This window comes from Pteropus medius, unplaced genomic scaffold (genome assembly GCF_902729225.1).
Source record: "Pteropus medius unplaced genomic scaffold, Ma_sr-lr_union100, whole genome shotgun sequence".
Classification (NCBI taxonomy): domain Eukaryota; kingdom Metazoa; phylum Chordata; class Mammalia; order Chiroptera; family Pteropodidae; genus Pteropus; species Pteropus medius.
The window spans coordinates 3,145,401-3,164,207 of record NW_024345872.1 but is presented as its reverse complement, the minus strand read 5'-3'; the positions used below and the strand labels follow the sequence as shown (position 1 = coordinate 3,164,207).

The 18,807-nt window shown below is 34.5% G+C and overlaps 1 protein-coding gene across 1 annotated transcript in view; it reads left to right on the top strand.

The window, feature by feature from the left end:
* Positions 1-3,862: 3,862 nt before the first annotated feature.
* LOC120612327 (rhomboid domain-containing protein 2-like) overlaps positions 3,863-18,807 on the top strand; it is an 18,319-nt gene continuing 3,374 nt past the window's right edge. The window contains 1 exon segment of the mRNA XM_039874775.1: positions 3,863-3,914. Coding sequence (XP_039730709.1) covers positions 3,863-3,914 — 52 coding nt within the window.

Sequence of the window (18,807 nt, the reverse complement as noted above, 5' to 3'; positions counted from 1 at the left end):
AGGGGATAAGACTGATGGTGTTTAAGGGTACAAATTTGTAATGAGTAAATGAACCATAGAGATCTAATGCACAGTATAATGAATCTAGTCAATAATACTGTACTATAATGATGTAATGTGATAAATATTGCTTCAATGGCAATTACATTACAATATATAAATGTATCAAAGTAACATTGTACACCTTAAAGTAAAATATGTCAAATTCTAAAATAAAAAAAATAATTTTTAGAATACATAACTTTTACTATAACGACAAAAAAAAGAAAACTTCCGACTTCTACTGATTATCCAATTCCAAAGCCACATCTATATTTTTAAGTTCTTGTTTTAGCAAACCCCAATTCACAGTACGAAAACTCTAGTTAGTTAACTATGGCTACCTTTTAAAAAATACCACAAACTGGATGGCTTAAACAACAGAAATTTATTATCTCACAATTCCGGAGGCTGCAATTCCCAGATCAAGGTACCAGAAGGGTTAATTTCTCCTGAGGCCTCTCTTCTTGGCTTAAGATTGGCCTTTTCTCTGGCCTTTTCTCTGTGAGTATCCCTGTTATTTCTTTCTCTTCTAATGAGAACACCAGTCACATTGTATTAGAGCCCCATCCTTACGACTTGGTTGAAATTAATTACCTATTTAAAGGCCCTATCTCTAAGTCTAGTCACAATGGTGGTTAGATCTTTAACATATGAATTTAGAGGAGGAATACAACTCAGTAAATAACTAAGTTTAAAATTATTATTTATTCCTAATATAGTGACACTTTCGTCATTATAAAATATCTCTCTTTATCTCTAAAAACATATTTTATTTTAAACTCTAATTTGTCTATTAGTATAACCACTCTAATACTTTTATGTTTGCATGATATACAGTAGTCTTCTTTTATCCGGTTTTCCTTTCCACGGTTTCAGTTACCCATAGTCAATCATAGTTCAAAAATATTAAATAGAAAATTCCAGAAATAAAAAAAAGTTCATAAATTTATATTGCATGCTGTTCTTAGTAGCGTGATGAAATCTTTAGTTGCCTGCTCTGTCAAACCCAGGGCATAAATTATCCCTCTGTCCAGCAGCTCTGCACTGTAGACACTCCCTGCCTATTAGTCACTTAGTAGCAGACTGAGTTACCAGATTGACTATCTCAGTATTGCAATGCTTGTGTCCAGGTAACCCCAATGTTATTTAATAATGGCCTCAAAGCACAAGAGTAGTGATGTTAACAATTTGAATATGCCAAAGAGAAAATGAAAAGGTAAGTCTAGTGCAAGGTATTTTGAGAGAGACAGACAGAGAGAGAGAGAGAGAGAGAGAGACCACATTCATGTAACTTTTATTACAGTACATTGTTATAATTGTTCTATTTTATTATTAGTTAATGTTGTTAAAATCATACTGTAGCTAACTTATAAATTAAATTTTATCGTAGGTAGGTAGGTATGTGTAGGAAAAAATGTAGTACATATAAGGTTCTATACTATCTGCAGTTTTGTGCATCCACTGGAGGTCTTAAAACATATGCCCTGAGGATAAGGGGTAACTACTGTATCATTTTTTATTGTCTTGCTTTTCACCTATTTTATCTTTAAATTATGCCTCCTGTGGATTGCATGTAGTTGATTTCTTTTTTTTTTTAATTTTAGTTTGGGATTATTTAGGCTTCTTGAATCTATGTACTAATGTCCTAATAGACTGCTTGAGAGGTAGTCATAGTGAGGATAGCCATGGGTTTGGCAGCCAAGGTTTTATAGCTCTTTAAAATACTGCACAGGAGCAGACAAGTTTTTTTAAATGATGCCAGAGCATTAGATGCAGCCAGAATAAAGATAAATGAAGAATTCAAAAGTAATAAAAGTGAAGCTTCTCCTAAAAAAATAGAAGAGCTAATAAAAATAGGTTCCGATGTTGAATTGTTACTCAGAATATCATTATACGAGGCATTCACACAGACCACAATACATTGAGATTGGTCCATAGGAAAGACCTTCTTATAGAAAATGTACCAACTCAGAAGCAGTGAATTTTCTAGGAAAAAATTGAGTCTTTGTAATTTTTAATTTTAAAATATATAACTCGCAAAAATCCTGGATATGCATATTTTCCTCTGAACTGACATATTGAAAATGAGTGAATTAAAATATAGTTGTGTAATTTAAAAAAAGCTCAACCATTATATTTTCAAATATTTCTTCTGTTCCACTCTTTTCCTTATTCTTTTAGATTGCTGATTAAATGTGTTATATGATCTTAGTCTATACTACAAATCTATTAACCTCTTTTTCATATTTCCTATCTCTTCATCTTTTGAGGCTGTATATTTTCTTCAGTTCTTTATTATAGTTCACTAAATCTTGATTTAATTTTGTGTAGGCCATTGTTAAACCTATCCACTAAATTTTAAATTTTAGTTATAATATATTCCAATTTGGGGGGTTCTACATAATTTATTTTCACATCTACTCAGTTTTACTCACTTTTTAATACTCTCTTTTTATTAAATTCATTGAGGTGATATTAGTTAATAAAATTATATAGTTTCAAGTGTACAATTCAATAATATGCCATATGTATATTGCATTTTTTGTTCACCACCCTAAATTAAATTTCCTTCTGTCACCATATATTTGGCTCCCTTTACCCATATCTACCTCCTCTCTCCCCCCCTTCCCTCTGGTAACCACTAAACTATCGTTTGTGTCCATGAGTCTCTGTCTTGTTCATTTGTCACTTTCAGTTTTTATATCCTCTTTTAATTTATTGAAATATAAAAAACAATTTCTATGCTATGATGTTACAAAGATGCAGTTTTGTGGATCTTATTCTGTCTTTTGTTCCTACTGGCTCTCACTCAAGGTGATTTTTTTTAATGTTTTTTTTTTCCCTCATTTTCCTTTGATTTCTATCTGTGGGAATTATTTTGGGCTTGGCATAAAGGTGAGTTCTCTCTCAAAAAAAAAAAATAAAAGAATTTGAATTGGTTCTGTCAGACACTTGGAGAAACAATCAGTCTGGATTTATTTAAGTTAAATACGCAGCATTAGGTTGTCCAGGCCACTCAGGTGGTAGGTATTTGGGTGGTAAACTTATGCAAGGGCTAGCTTGCTATTAAGGCATCTCAAGAGGAGATTACCTCACACTCCTACCAAGGTTCAAAGCAGATATTACAGTTTTTCATGTAGTCTCCATAATGAGAAAAGATTTATTTCTAGTTAACCCTTAAACTGTGGGTATGGTTCTTTGGGACCTAAGCTTTGTAGAAAGGTCTCCTGCTAGATTCTTCATCTTAGGTGGACCATAGGCTTTTTCTCCTATTCCTTGAGCTCCAAAAGTTTGTTAAGCTCAGCAAACGCTCTCAAAGTAAAAGTTGGCTTCAGAGAGCTGCTTAACTCTTTTAGGTCTCTGCCTTCATTTACTCACTGGATGATAATTTCTTATTTTCTTTTCAGCTTATAGATGTATTAAAGAATATTTGTATGGTATTTGTATTTAGTTTGTATTTGTTTTCCATGACAGATTCAGTCTGGACACCTGATCTGCCAGTTTACTAGAAACAAAAATGATTTCCATTTTTTTTCCATGTGGTATACTCAATTCTGTTGAAAATACAATGAGAAAAATAGTCCCATATATTATATTGGTGGCTGTATAGATAGAGATATCTTTCTGGATAATAAAATGCATAAAGAGTCTTATAAATCTTAATAAATTTGGGCACTATATTTGCAAATATAGGTTTGTAACCTAGGGATACGTTAAGAGTGCAGAAAAGTGAGTTTTGTTTATGGGAGTATGATTAACAATATCCCATACATGAAGACAACGTAAATATCCTATAGCATGGGTCTCCAACTCCTGGGCGATGGACCAGTTTCAATCTGTGTCCTGTAAAGAATTGGGCCGAACAGCAGGAGGTCAGTGGCGGGCAAGAGCGAAGCTTCATCTGTATTTGCAGCTGCTCCCCAGCGCTAGCATCATTGCCTCAGCCCCACCTCAGATCATCATGCATTAGATTCTCACAGGAATACCAGTCCCTAGTGTCAAAAAGGTTGAGGACTGCCATCCTATAGTACAAGAATAGTAAAATAAAGATGGTACACCCATAGGACATAATATTATATAGAAATTATAATTATGATTTAGAAAAATATTCAGGGACATATGGAAATGCCTTAGGTATAATATTAAATAAAAATTAGGATACAAAATTATATACAAAGCACCATTCTATGCATAGAAAAAAAGTGTTGAGATGATACAATTAATTCACATTTTATGTCTCTGTTATACAAATATAACTACTTTTAATTAACTTAAATTTTTTCTGTATCTTCAAAGTACTTTTTATAATAAACTATTATTTTCATAAAATAAAGATATAGAAGTTTTATTTTTCTTTGTTTTTTTTTAAACAAAGGTCTTAGACAAAATGTTTTTAAATGTTGAGACTGAAAAATTGACCTTCCCTAATGTTTCATTAACACACTTTGTTTTGCCAGTGTTTAATAATTAAAGATGCTCTTTGTGTAAAACATAGAACTTTTAATGACTGATTTAAAAAGTTATTTCTGATTAAAGGTGATTAAGAAACAGCCTGATTAGATGGAGAGCCAGAAGAGAGAAAGAGCAATTAGGTGGATCATTTCATAAACTATATAAATGTCTAACCAACGTACTGTATACCTAAAACTAATAATAAATTTAAATTAAAAAAAAAAGAAACAGCCTAAAAAATGGTCAATCTGGTCTTTTCAGACATTTTAACAAGCAGAAGAATTTACTACAAAGGTGTTTCCATTGATTATGCAAAACTACAATCACTAAGAAGACTGGAAAAAAAAAAACTTAAAAAACTCTTCTCTAGTAACCAGCAACCAGTAAACTTGCACCACCTTTGCATGCTGTTAACATTCTCATTCTAGTCCTCTCTCTCTCTCTCTCTCTCTCTCTCTCTCTCTCTCTCTCTCTCTCTCTCTTTCTCTCTTTCCCTCTCTCCCTCAAATTCCTCTGTATCTTTGCTCATAAGGTTCTTATTGGATTATTCTCTTTATTTCATCCATCACCTCAAGTTCCACTTTATTCATGAAATCTTGCCTGGATACTCCAACTCATTGCAAACTCTTCCTTTTATAAAATCCAATATCATTTAAGTTTGACATTTTTGATGTAACGTAGAGACTACCTTGCATTTTAAATATATATATATATAAACTGTGAATTCTCAGAGTATTGAAACCATATTTGGTATTTATTTCCCTATTAGCCCTCAATCTTAGAATAATATGTGAAAACAATAGATAAGAACACAGATACTTGCTGGTTAATTCACTCACTAACTCCTCCTTTCCTCCTTTTTTCCTTCCTCCCATCATCATTTTGTTTCATTTATTCAACAAGTACTTTTGTGTCTGTGTCTCTTTTGCGCCTGACAGTGAGGACATAAAAATGTCAAGACATAGTCTCAGATTTCAAAACTTTACCATCCAGATTTCTAACACCAAAAAAAAAAAAAAAATTAAGTAATTCATTGATCATCCAATGGAAGCAATCTAAATTATAATTTCTGGACCTGAAAACCATTATTGCTTTTTCAAAATCTTTTTTTTTCTGAATTATTTTATTGTTGCATTTTTAAGGATACTTCCTTTGTTAAACAGAGGTTAAATGTTGAAGCAAAATAAGAGCCACATAGAATACTCTAGGCCACAGGATTCTCAAACCTGGCAGCATAACAGTTCCCTGAGGAGCAGCTCTTAAAAGATAGCCTAAAAGATATCCAATGCTTGGGCCCCGATATAGACCAATTAAATCAGAACATGGAGAGAGAGTACATTTAGGCATCTACTTTCTAAAAGCTCCCCAGATGGTCCTAATGTGCAACAAAAGGTAGAAACCACTAGGCTAAGCTAAAATTAAATTGTTTTTACATATATTAATTACAATTGTGTTAAGAGAATAGTAACAAACATGTGTAATCTACATATACATATGAAAATAAAGTCGTGTTATCATATCCATCAGTTTAAACAACTAAATTAGATAATATCTTCTAAGGAAATAATTTCAAAAGTATTTAATATTTTTACCAGTGTGGATAAAGAATTATCAGTTCTATAACACATTACCCCTATGTTTTTATTTTACTAAATTAAATTACAAGGTAAATCTCTCTCCACTCCTGTTTTTAAAATACTGGGTTGGACTAAGAGGATCTAATAGCAAATGTGAAGATCAACTATATTGCACAAAGCCCATACTAATCTAGAGCAGGGGATCTCAAACTCTCCAGGCATCAGAATAATCTAGAAGGCTTGCCCAAACCCAGATGGCTGGGTCTCAACCTTAGAGTTTCTGATTTAGTAGATCTGAGGCGGAGACATATAATTTGTACTTCTGATTGATCTCAGGTGATGCTGATGCTACTGGTCCAGAGATCACACACTGAAAACCACTGTTCTGTATAGAATAATAGCAAGTGATGTAGCATCATGACAGAGTGAAAATAACGCTTAGTTTGTCCCTTTAAAGTTACAACAATTCAGTCATTATATAGAGTAATAGCTTATAATAGATGTTTGATAAATACTTGATTAATTTAATTGAGTAAATGATATATTTTAAGATATAGGAACCCACCATATATTTAGTGCATCCAAATATATGTAAGGATAACTATATTTTTTATTAGTTTACTATTTTTCAAAGTCTTGCTTATGAATTGCTATATAAAAATTACCTGAAGTGATTATTGAAATGCAGATTCCCGGGTTCTCTCCCAGCCCAAGCTAATCAGAATCTCTCTTGGTGTGGCTCAGGAATATGCATTTTAAACAAAATTCCAAAGTATTTTTAAAATCTTTTTCTACAGTGACATCAATTAACAAAACCCAATAAGTTTCAAGTGTATCAAGTGTACAATTCAACAGTAAGTCATATATATATATTGCATTGTTTGTTCACTACCCACAGATAGATTTCTTTCTGTCACCACATATTGGACTCCTTTCACCCCTGCTCCATTTCCCTCCCTCCCCCCACCTTCTGGCAACCACATGTCTATTGTCCATGTCTGTGAGTCTCTGTTTGTCCTGTTCGTTTGTTGCATTTAGGTTTATATCCCACATATAAGTGATATCATGTGATTTTCAACTTTTTCTGTCTGGCTTATTTCACTTAGCATGATTATCTCCAGGTACATTAAATACTGCAAATGGCAGTATTTAATCTCTTCTTATGGCTGAGTAATATTCCATTGTATATATGTGCCACAGCTTCTTTAGCCAATCATCGTAAAACACTTCGGCTGTTTCCATGTCCTGGCCACTATGAATAATGCTGCTATGAACATCAGTGTGCATATAACTTTTCAGATAAATGTTTTCAAAACTTTTGGGTAAATACTCAGTAGAGGATTGCTAGATCATATGGTAGATCAATTCTTAATTTTTGATTAAGCTTCCAAACTGTTTTCCACAATGGTTGAACCAGTTTGCAGTCTCACAGCAGTGTATGATGGTTTCTTTTTTCCACATTCTCTCTAATACTTGTTATTACTTTTCCTGTTGATAACAGCTAATTCAAACAGGTGTGAGGTGGTATCCCATTGAGGTTTTGATTTGCATTTCCCTAATAGCTAGTGAAGTAAAGCATCCTTTCATATGTTTGTTGGCCATTTGTATGTCTTCTTGGGAGAAGTGTCTTTTCAGGTCCTCTGCCCATTTTTGATTGGATCATTTGTTTTGTTGTTGTTGTTGTTGTTGTTGTTGTTGTTGTTATTGAATAGTATGAGTTCTTTGTATATTTTCAATATTAGACTTTTATTGGAGGTGTCGTTCACAAAATGTTTTCCCATTCAGATAGTTGTTTATTTGCCTTGTTGATGGTTTTCTTTGCTGTGCAGAAGCTTTTTAGTTTGATATAGTCCCATTCATTTATTTTTGCTTTTACTCCTCTCACCTTTGAGGTCAAATTAATGAAATCCTCTTTAGATCCAAGGTCCATAAGTTTAGTCCCTATGTTTTCTTTTATGCAATTTATTGTTTTGGTCTTATATTCAGATTCTCAATCCATTTTGAGTTAATTTTTGTGTGGTGATAGACAACGGTCTAGTTTAATTCTTTTGCAGGTGGCTTTCCAGTTTTCCCAGCACCATTTATTTAAGAGGCTTTCCTTTCTCCACTGCATGTTTTCACTTTTTTGTCAACAATTATTTGCCCATATAAATGGGGATTTACTTCTGCACTCTCGATTCTGTTCCACTAGTCTGTGTCTGTTTTTCTGAGAGTACCATGCCGTTTTGATTATTGTTGCTTTGTAGTATAATTTGAAGTTGGGCAGAGTGATAACTCTGGCCTTATGCTTTTTTCTTTGGATGACTTTAGTGATTCAGGACTTTTGTGCTTCCATACAAGTATCATGATTTTTTTGGTTCTATTTCATTAAAAAATGCCAATGGAATTTTGATGGGGATTGCACTAAATCTGTACAGTGCTTTAGGTAATAAGATCATTTTACTATGTTAATTCTTCCAATCCAAGAACAGAAATCTTTCCGTTTCTTTGTGTCTTCTTCAATTTCTTTTAATATAGTCTTATAATTTTCATTATATAGGTTCTTCACATGTTTCACTAGGTATTCTTTTTTTTTTTTTTTGCAATTGCAAAAGGAATTGTTTCTTTTATTTCTTTTTCTGACGATTCATTTTTAGAGTATAAGAATGCTATGGATTTTTGAACATTGATTTTGTATCCTAAAACTTTACTATATTTGCTTATTATTTGTAGTAGTGTTCTCGTGGAGTCTTTAGAGTTTTTCTATATGGAGAATCATGACCTTCTCAAATAGTGACAATTTGACTTCTTCATTTCCTATTTGAATGCCTATTATTTCTTTCTCTTGCCTGACTGTACTCTCTAGGACCTCCAATATTAAACTGACTAACAATGATGATAGTGGATAGCCTTCTTTTGCTCCTGGTCTTTGAGGAAAGGTTTTTAGTTTTTCGTAATTAAGTATAATGTTGGCTAAGGGTTTGTGGTATATGGCCTTTATTATGTTGAGGTACTTCCCTTCTATACTTATTTTATTAAGTGTCTTGATCATAAATGGATGCCGTATCTTGTCAAAGGCTTTTTTTGCATCTATTGATATGATCATATGATTCTTATTTTTCAATTTGTTTATGTGGTGTATCACATTAATCAGTTTGCTTTTGTTGAACCAGCCCTATGCCTCTGGGATGAAGCCTGCTTGATTGTGATGTATAATCTTTTTAATATGTTGCTATATTCAGTTCACTAGTATCTTATTTAGAATTTTTGCATCTGTGTTCATGAGAAATATTAGTCTGTGGTTTTCCTTTCTTGTGTTATCTTTACCAGGTTTTGGTATCAGGGTATTGTTGGTGTCAGAAAATGAGTAGATAATATTGCCACTCTTTGATTTTTTGGAAGAGTTTGAGGAGAATAGATATTAAATCTTCTTTGAATATTTGGTAGAATTCATTGGTGAAGGCATCTGGTCCTGGACTTTTACTTTTTGGTAAGGATTTTGATGATTGTTTCAATTTCCATACTGCTGATTGGTCTGTTTAGTTTTTCCAGTTCTGATTCAGTCTAGGAAGGCTGTATAATTCTAAGAACTTGTCCATTTCCTCTAAGTTATTAAATTTGGTGTTACATAATTTTTCATAGTATTCATGTATAATTCATTGTATTTCTATGGTATCTGTCATGATTTGTCCTCTTTCATCCCTGATTTTGTTTATTTGTATCCTTTCTCTTTTTTCTTTAGTTGTCTAGCCTGGGGTTTATCAATTTTATTAATCTTCTCAAAGAATCAGCTTTTGGTTCCATTTATTTTTTCAATTTTTTTTGTAGTCTCAATTTCTTAATTCTGCTCTAATTTTGATAATTTCCTCTGTTCTGTTGATTTTAGGTTTCATTTTTTTTTCTTTTTTTTTCCAGTGTTTTTAAGATGAAGCATTACATTATTTAGGCTCATTCTAGTTTTTTGAGATAGGCCTGTAATGATATGAACTTTCCTCTTATTACCGCTTTCCCCTTGTCTCAAAAGTTTTGAAATGTTATTTCTATGTATCTCTTAATCTCTCTTTTTATTTCTTCTATGACCCAGTCATTCTTCAGTATCATGTTGTTTAATCTCCATGTATTTGTTGTTCTTCTCTTTTTCCTTTTATATTTGATCTTCAGCTGCAAAGCATTATGATCAGAGAATATGATTGGTATGATTTCAATCTTCTTATATTTGTTGAGGGTAGTTTTGTGTCCTAGTATGTGGCCAATCCTTATGAATGTTCCATGTGCACTATAAAAGAATGTATAAGCAGCTGTTTGGGGATGAAGGCTCTGTAAATGTCAATTATGTCCAATTAGACTAATGTGTTATTTAAGGAAGTTATTTCCTTATTCATTTTCTGTTTAGATGATCTGTCCATATCTGACAATGAGGTATTAGGTCCCCTACTATGATAGTGTTTTGGTCTGTTTTTGCCATTTGTTCTGTCAGTAATTGCTTTATATATTTTGGGTTCCCTGATTAGAAGCATAGATATTAATAAGCATTATTAATAAATCTTTTCATTGTATGATTCCCTTTATCATCATGAAGTGTCCCTCCATAACTTTCTTTCCTATTTTTATTTTGAGATCTACTTCATGTTATATTAGTACCACTACTCCTGCTTTTCTCTAAATGCCATTTGCTTAGATTATCATTTTCCACTGTTTCACTTTCAGTATATTTGTCTTTGAGACTGAGATGTGTCTCCTGGTGGCAGTATATGGTTGGGTTTTGTTTTTTGATCCAATCTTCAACTCCGTGCCTTTTTATCAGTGAATTTAGTACATTTACATTTAGGGTGATTATTGAAATATGAGGTTTTCCTATAATCATTTTATCTTTTGTTTTCTGGCAATTCAGTGTTTCCATTGTTTCTTTGTCTTGTGTTTCTATCATTTTAATTTGGTGGGGCTTTGTAGAGTTCCCTTCTTGTCCCTCTTATTTTATATTTTGTATCTCAGTTTTGCATTTTTGGTTTGTGGTTACTATTAAATTTATATAAAATAGTTATATATACAGTAGTCCATTTTCTTCTGCAAGCTCCTTATCTCCATTTCTCTTTGTAATATATATTTTTATTTCCTTTTCTTTTTTGTTTTTATTGTCTCAAGTTATCCCTATGTATGCTGAACATATATTTCTAACTTGTAGTAATAATTATCTTCTTATGGTTTAAGCTTATAATACTTGCTCTTAATAAGTATTGTGTTATCCTGCTTCTGTCTGCCTGTTAGTTGTCTTATTCATAATTATGTATTTTTTTTTATCATTTTGTTACAGGTGGGCTGACCGCTTTCATTATTTCCTGTAATGCAGGCCTTATAGTGAAGAATTCCCTCAACTTTTATGTCCGTAAAGGTCTTAATTTCTCCTTCATATCTAAAAGAGGCCTTTACTGGAGACATTATTCTTGGCTGGTAATCCCTTTCACTTAATAGTTTGAATATTTGGTTCCATTCCTTCTTTTCTGGTGAGGTTTGTGCTGAGAAGTTCAAAGATTTTTCTAATGGATTTTCCTTTATAGGTTACCATTTTCTTTTCTCTGTGCCTTGAGAATTCTTTAGTCATCGATTTTTGATAATTTTAATATAATGTGTCTTGGAGAAGGCCTTTTGGGGTTGAGATAATTGGGTGTTCTGTTAGCTTCTTGGATTCTAAACTCCAGCTTCTTACTTATATTTGGGAAATTCTCATCAACTATTTGCCTGAATAAGCTCTCTGATCTCTTCTCCTTCTCTTCCCCTTCTGGTATACCTATTATTCTTATGTTGCCTTTCCTGATGGTGTCAGCTAGTTCTTGTATTTCTCTTTCATTATTTTCTATTCTTTGGTCTCTCCTTCCTTCTGAATTATTGCTAGATTTCTGTCTTTGATATCACTGATTCTTTCCTCTATCTAGTCAGCACTATTTCCTAAGCTTGCTATTTCACTCTTTATCTCTTTTAGAATGTTTTTCATCTTCAGAAGTTCTACTTGGTTCTTTTTTAGGATTCCCATCTCCTTGCTAAAAAACTCATTTTGCTGGTCTATCTTTTAAAAGTTCTTGTAATTGTTAATCTGAGTTATTTTGCATCTCATTGAGTTTTTCCAGAAGTGCATTCCTGAATTCTCTATCATTTATACCACACATTTCTATATATTTAAGCTTATTTTCTGGATATTTTTCTCTTTCTTTCTGAGCTGTCTTGTCACTTTGTTTGTTCTTGGTGTTTGATAGACTATTTCTTCCCCTGGGCATTAATGGGTGTGTTTTCTGCTTTTTTCTTTTTTCAGAAATATATATTATATAGAGGTTTCTCTTTAGCTTATTGACAGGAAGGTGTTTTTTCTTTTTATTTCCAGTAGGTGGAGTCCCAAGCCTCTTTATCTCTGCTTTGAGGCTGATAATTAAATATTCAAGTCACAATCAGTTACCTTCGGTCTCAGTCTCTGTCACTGGTACTGATAGTAATTTTTTGTTTCTGTAGTGTTTCTTCAAATTTCCCTGGAGCTTAGCAGTGCTACTTCTAGGAAGATATGGGGTGAAGGGAGGGTGCACTCTGGGTTGATGGGTAGGGGTTGCTGCTAGTCTCCATGTCTCAGCCTCCTGCTTCATAATCAGTCTGCTAAGACCCAGCTGTTGCCCCTCCACACTTAGTTCCCACTTTGCTTTCTGCCCTGATCCTTGGGCTCCACTGCATGGAAAACGCAGATTCCTCAGGCAGGACAATTTGGGGAACCAGCCTAAATTTTTCCTCTCCTTCTCCTCCTGCAGGGAGTTCTGGCTGTGAGAGGAAACTTCTTTGTTCTCTCAATCTATCCCCCAGACTTCCATGGTTCTGACCTCTGGAAGCTCTTATGCACAGATCACTTGCTCAGAGGTGCTTGTGTGCAGGTTAGATGTTATTTCTTGAGTTTTAGATGTTCATCGTATTGTTATTTCAATGGGAGAGATTCGGAGACATCTCATTGCCATTCTTCTGATGTCACTCTCCCCAAGTGTTTCTTCTTTACACTAAAGTTTGAGAACCAATGCTCTACTTTCTTATACATTTGATTACACTATTGTTCCTTTCTGGAATGTCCTTTCTCTTCACCTCTGCACAAATCCTGTCCTGTTTTTTAAACCCATCCCAAAGACAGTTTTCTCTGAGCAGTCTCCTCTGATTTCATGTTTATCACACACAATAAATGGAGCACAGGGAAACATTGGGTGCTCTTAGATGGGACGCCTGAGACAGTTGGAATAGTGCTCTAGGATTGGCTCTGAATGTTGCACTCAGAAGTTATATCCCTGAATTTGTACACATGAATGGGAAACTACAAAAGTTGCAAAGAGAGCATATAAAAAAGCACTTAACACTGAATCTCTTGGTCACACTAACTATATTTCAGGCAGAGGTACAATAGCCATTCCTGAACAGGAGAGGGGACATTAAGGAGACAAAATGGCTGCACATAGAATAACTTCAACTGTCCAACTGTGCAGTAAAGGAAATAGATTGTAATATTCACAGAGGGGTCTGTCCTACCCAAGGAGACAAGAAAATAAGCTAACATCTTACTTAGTATTGCATCAGTGGTAGGGGATAAAAACATGAAGGAGTTAGATCTGATAGTTGGCTGTAGCATCTGATAGGGTTGGGTGCTAAGCGTGGAGCTAATAAGTGACAGAGGTAGAAGTTGAACTCAGGAACTTTAACATCAATGGTGGTATTCTCTAAGTATGGTGCCTGTCTTACTGATCAGAATTTGCATTTATTGCAAGCTCTCTAGATGACTAAACTTTAAAAATTACTGATCCACCATACTGTAAGTGCATGTGTGGTGGTCATCTACATTTGAAGAAATCCTTGCAGTCTCTTCCAATTCAGCAGCTACTAGAAATTACACAAACTAATGTCAACATAAGAACAGAAGATACATATATATATGGGAAAACAAAAAGGACGCTCATGAGTAAAATTAGGCATTTTCTTTTACTTTTCATTTTCACCAGTTAGTCAGAATTATCTCACCAGATAATCAGAAGTTGGTGGGATAAGTAAAAGATGTGCTCACCTTCTCCCACAACCACCTCATAATTACAACTACACTACAGAACAACAATCATTGATAATCACCCAACGTCTAGCTGAGCAGAAGTCCTATAACAAAGGATATCAGGAAGAAATCACCTCAAGACTGGTAGGAGAGGTGGAGATGGTAAAACAGGCTGTCCCCACACCAATGTAATGGTTGTTTAAAACTGAGAGGGATATCTCACCTGCAAAGGTCCCCCCTAGGATAGATGAATCTCAGCCCCACACCAGGCCACCCAGCCTAGGGTTCCAGTGCCAGGAAGAGAAGTCCCCATAACATATAATTGTGAAAAACAGCAAAGATTGTGGCTGAGACAGAAGGTAGCTGGAGTTTCAGGTGTTTCTCTAAAGAGACAACACACGAATATATTCATCAATGGACTCACTTGCTCTGTGGTCCAGCATTGTGGCAGCAACTGGAAAGGCATCAAGGATGTGCAGGAAGAAACTGAGTTGTTTGGCGTTAGTGCAAGGGCTGGAGGAGCAGCTTTTTCCCAGATAAAAGTGCAGGAAGAAGCCATTGTTCCTTTGTTGAACCCTCCCTCTACCCAGGCTAAATACAAAGGAAGGCACCATATCTGAGTCTCCATCAACCTAGCTAACAACATTCTCTCTGCCCTGGAGATTTTCTGAGACCCCACCCCACTCAACTTGCGAACCAAACCAAACAATCCAAACCCCATGACTGTTTTGTAACTATCAATTTGTGCCTTTCCATTACAGCCTGTCTTGCCTCATACTGTAAGCTTTCCCAAAATCTCTCAAAGGTTCACAAAACCGAAACAAGCATCATCTGTCCTCAGTGTGTCCTTGCCTCTTAATGAGCATCCCCAAGCCCAGAACTAGTTGCAGCTAGCCTTGGTTCACAGCTTAGCCTCTCCCAGATACTTCCAAGCCCAGAACAAGTGACAATTATCTGCAGATCACTTTGTAGCTCATTCCACTTGGCCTTGGGCAAGACACATGCAGTGTCTGACTTTGGCCTATACCAGAACCCCTCCCAAGAGGCCCCAAAATCAACATACCAAGTGGCCAGTCTCAGACCACTCTAAAGCACCACCAAACCATTTCCACAAACAACATGCCCAAAGGGCAGACTGAGCAGGCACTAGAGCCCTGCTAAAGCAAATCCTGCTCTATAGAATCATCTCCAGAACAATAGCTCCTCCACTGTAATTACTCTATTCAGCAAAGCCATCATTTAGAATTGAAGAACAGATAAAACGATTCTCAGACAAGAAAAAACGAAAGGAGTTCATCACCTAACCAGTCAAGAAATGTTAAAAGGACTTCTTTAAAAATAATAAGAAAAAAAATACCCTCCCCCCAAAATACATATATATGTATATATCAACAATTACTTCAAATGTATTACTTTAAATAGATTAAATGCTCCAATTAAAAGACATAAGGTGGCTGAATGAGTAAGAGAACAAAACCTATACATCCGTTACCTACAGGAAACTCACTTTAGAACAAAACCACAAAGACTGAAAGTAAAAAAATGGAAAAAGATATTTTATGAAAATGCAAACAGAAAAAAAGCTGGGGTAGTAATATTTACACCAGACAAAACAAACTTTAAAACAAAGCCTGTAACAAGAGAAAAGGACCCAGTAATCCCATTTTGGGGTATTTCTCCGAAGAAACACAAAACAGTATTTTGAAAGAACATGTGCACCCATTTGTTCATTTCAGCATTATTCTCTATAGCCAAGATTTGGAAGCAACCTAAATGCCCATCAATAGATGAATAGATAAAGAAGTGGTACATATATACAATGGAATATTTACTTATCCATGACAAAAGAATGAAATCTTGCTATCTGCCATAACATAGGTGGACCTAGAAGATATTATGCTGAGAGAGATAAGCTAGATAGAGAAGGACAAATACCATATGATTTCACTTACATGCAGAATCTAAAGAATAAAATAAATGAACAAACAAAAGAGAAACAAACTTAGATACAAAGGACATTTTGATGGTTGCTATATGGGAGGAGGTTAGAAGTATGGGTAAAGGGGATGAAGAGATTAAGAGGTACAAATCAGTAGTTACAAAATAGTCATGGGGATGTAATGTATAGCATAGGGAATATAGTCAATAATATTGTAATAACTATGTGTGGTATCAGATGGGTACTAGATTTATCAGAATAATCACTTCATAATTTGTATAAATGTCTAACCACTATGTTGTACACCTGAAGCTAATATAATGCAGTTAACCTCAATGTCAACTGTAATCAAAAATGTTTTAAATAGTTAAAAATAATAATAATCAGCCAGCCCATCAACAAATACTTACTGAATGTTTTTCATACATTTTTTACTATTGAGTAGTGGCATATATCATTTGTCTTAAGTTTATCTTACAACTAAAGGGAAAAAATTACTAAAGCCTTACTTTATTTCCCACAGTGAGATAAAACCACAGAAGATGTGTAGAAGTCATTTAATTCAACCATCTAATTTTAGAGACAGGAAACTGATTGAAGCCCAGAGAGATAAACAATTAATTGTTCTAAGTCCTAAAACTGTTGAATGACTCAGTCAGTGACTAGATTTCTGGTCTCCTGTCAGTCCTGTACTCTTTCTTGCACATGTCCAAAATTAGCGAATACCCCAGCAGCCCAAATCTGTGGAAGTGTCAGACTCAATGACTTCAGTATCATTTCTATTTCTACATAGTAGTGCTGGGATGGGGATGTAGCTTCAGAAATTCACATCAATATATATTTTTCAAAGCCTTCATATAAAATCTAGAAATAGAAAATGTTGTTGCAAACTCTTTGTCATATACTTTGATAATAGTACATGCTTCCTTTGTGCAAAATTGACCACCATACCATCAAAAATTGATTGCTAGATTATCTTGCAACCTAAGAAAAATGAACCATTAAGTTTTGTAGATCAGTACACTCTCTGGGTAATATTCTCTTCACTTGACACTTGACCGGTCATATCTACTTTTTTCTCCAAAATATGCACATGGATTTATCTTATACTATAGAAAAAGGCCCACCAGACATTCAATTAACCCAGCTGTCACACATCTGTTGCTGTCTCTATAAATGTGGCAATTTGCTGGTAACAATCAAAAACTTCACACCTCTTTTTAATTGTGATAGTCTCTTACTTCCTCAATCTAATCTGTCTCAATGGCTTTGTTTGTGAGCCAAAGATTCCAGAATATATTCAACTATTTTTGATCCTCCAAATGGACTTATAACATGGATGTACCTTGAGATAATCATGCTAAGTAAAATAAGCCAGACAGAAAAAGTTGAAAATCACATGATATCACTTATATGTGGGATATAAATCTAAAAGCAACAAACAAGCAGGAAAAACAAACAGAGACTCATGGACATGGACTATAGACTAGTGATTACCAGAAAGTAGGGGGTTGAGGGAGGGGGAGGTAGACGGTGTAAAGTGTGTCAAATATCTAAAGGAAAGCTTAGCTGGATACATTACTCTTGACTGATAGTTTCTTTCTCTTAATAGTTTGAATATTTGATTCCACTCCTGTTTGTCTTGTGAGGTTTGTGCTGAAAAGTCCAATGATAACCTAATGGGTTTTCCTGTATAGATTACTGTCTTCTTTTCCCTGGCTGCCCTGAGAATTCTGTCTTAGTCATTGATTTTTTTATCATTTTAATACAATATGTCTTGGTGAAGGCCTTTTCGAGTTGATATAATTGGGTGTTCTGTTGACTTCTTGAATTCCAAGCTCCAGCTCACTCCTTAAATTTGAGAAATTCTCATCCACTATTTGTCTGAAAATGCTTTATAATCTCTGCCCTTTTTCCTCCCCTTTGGTAATGCCCACTATTCTTCTGTTTCCTCTCTTGATGGCATCAGCTAATTTTTGTATTTCTCTTTCATTATTTTACATACTTCGGTTTCTCTCTTCTTTCTTCTGATTTATTACTAGATTTCTGTCTTATATATCGCTGATCCTTTCCTCCATTTGGTCGACTCTATTTTTCAAGCATGCTATTTCATTTTTCACCTCTTGCAATGTTTTTTATCTCTAGAAATTCTATTTGATTCTTTTTGAGGGTTTCAATCTCCTTGCTAAAGAATTCATTCTGCTCATCTAATGTTTTTTCAACTCTTAAAATTGTTGGTATGAGTCGTTTCAGATCTCTCTGAGTTTTTTCAGAAGCACTATTCTAAATTCTCTGTTATTTATGTAGCATATTTCTATATCTGTAAGCTTATTTTCTGGAAATTTTTTTCTTTCTCTCTGAGCTGTCTTGTCACCTTGGTTGTTCATGGTGTTTAATGGACTATTTCTTCCCTGGACATGAATGGAAATGTATTCTGCTTTTTTTTCCAGAAAGAAGATTCATTATATAAAGGTCTCTCTTTAGCCTGTTGCAAAGAAGGTGCTTTTCTTTTGGTTTCCAGTAGGTGGTGTCTAAGTCTCTTGGATCCCTGCTTTATATAAAGCCTTAATAATGCCTTTTTTTTTCCTTATAGATGTTTAATCATGCTCGCTACCCTCAGTCTCAGTCCTTGTCAGTGTTAGCAACAGTTTCTGTAGCATTTGTTCAGATTCCCCTGGGGCTCCATGGTGTTTGGTCTTGGGGGATATGAGGGGTGGGGTCCTCTTGGTTGAGGAATGGGGGCTGTGTCTCAGCCTCAGTTTTGC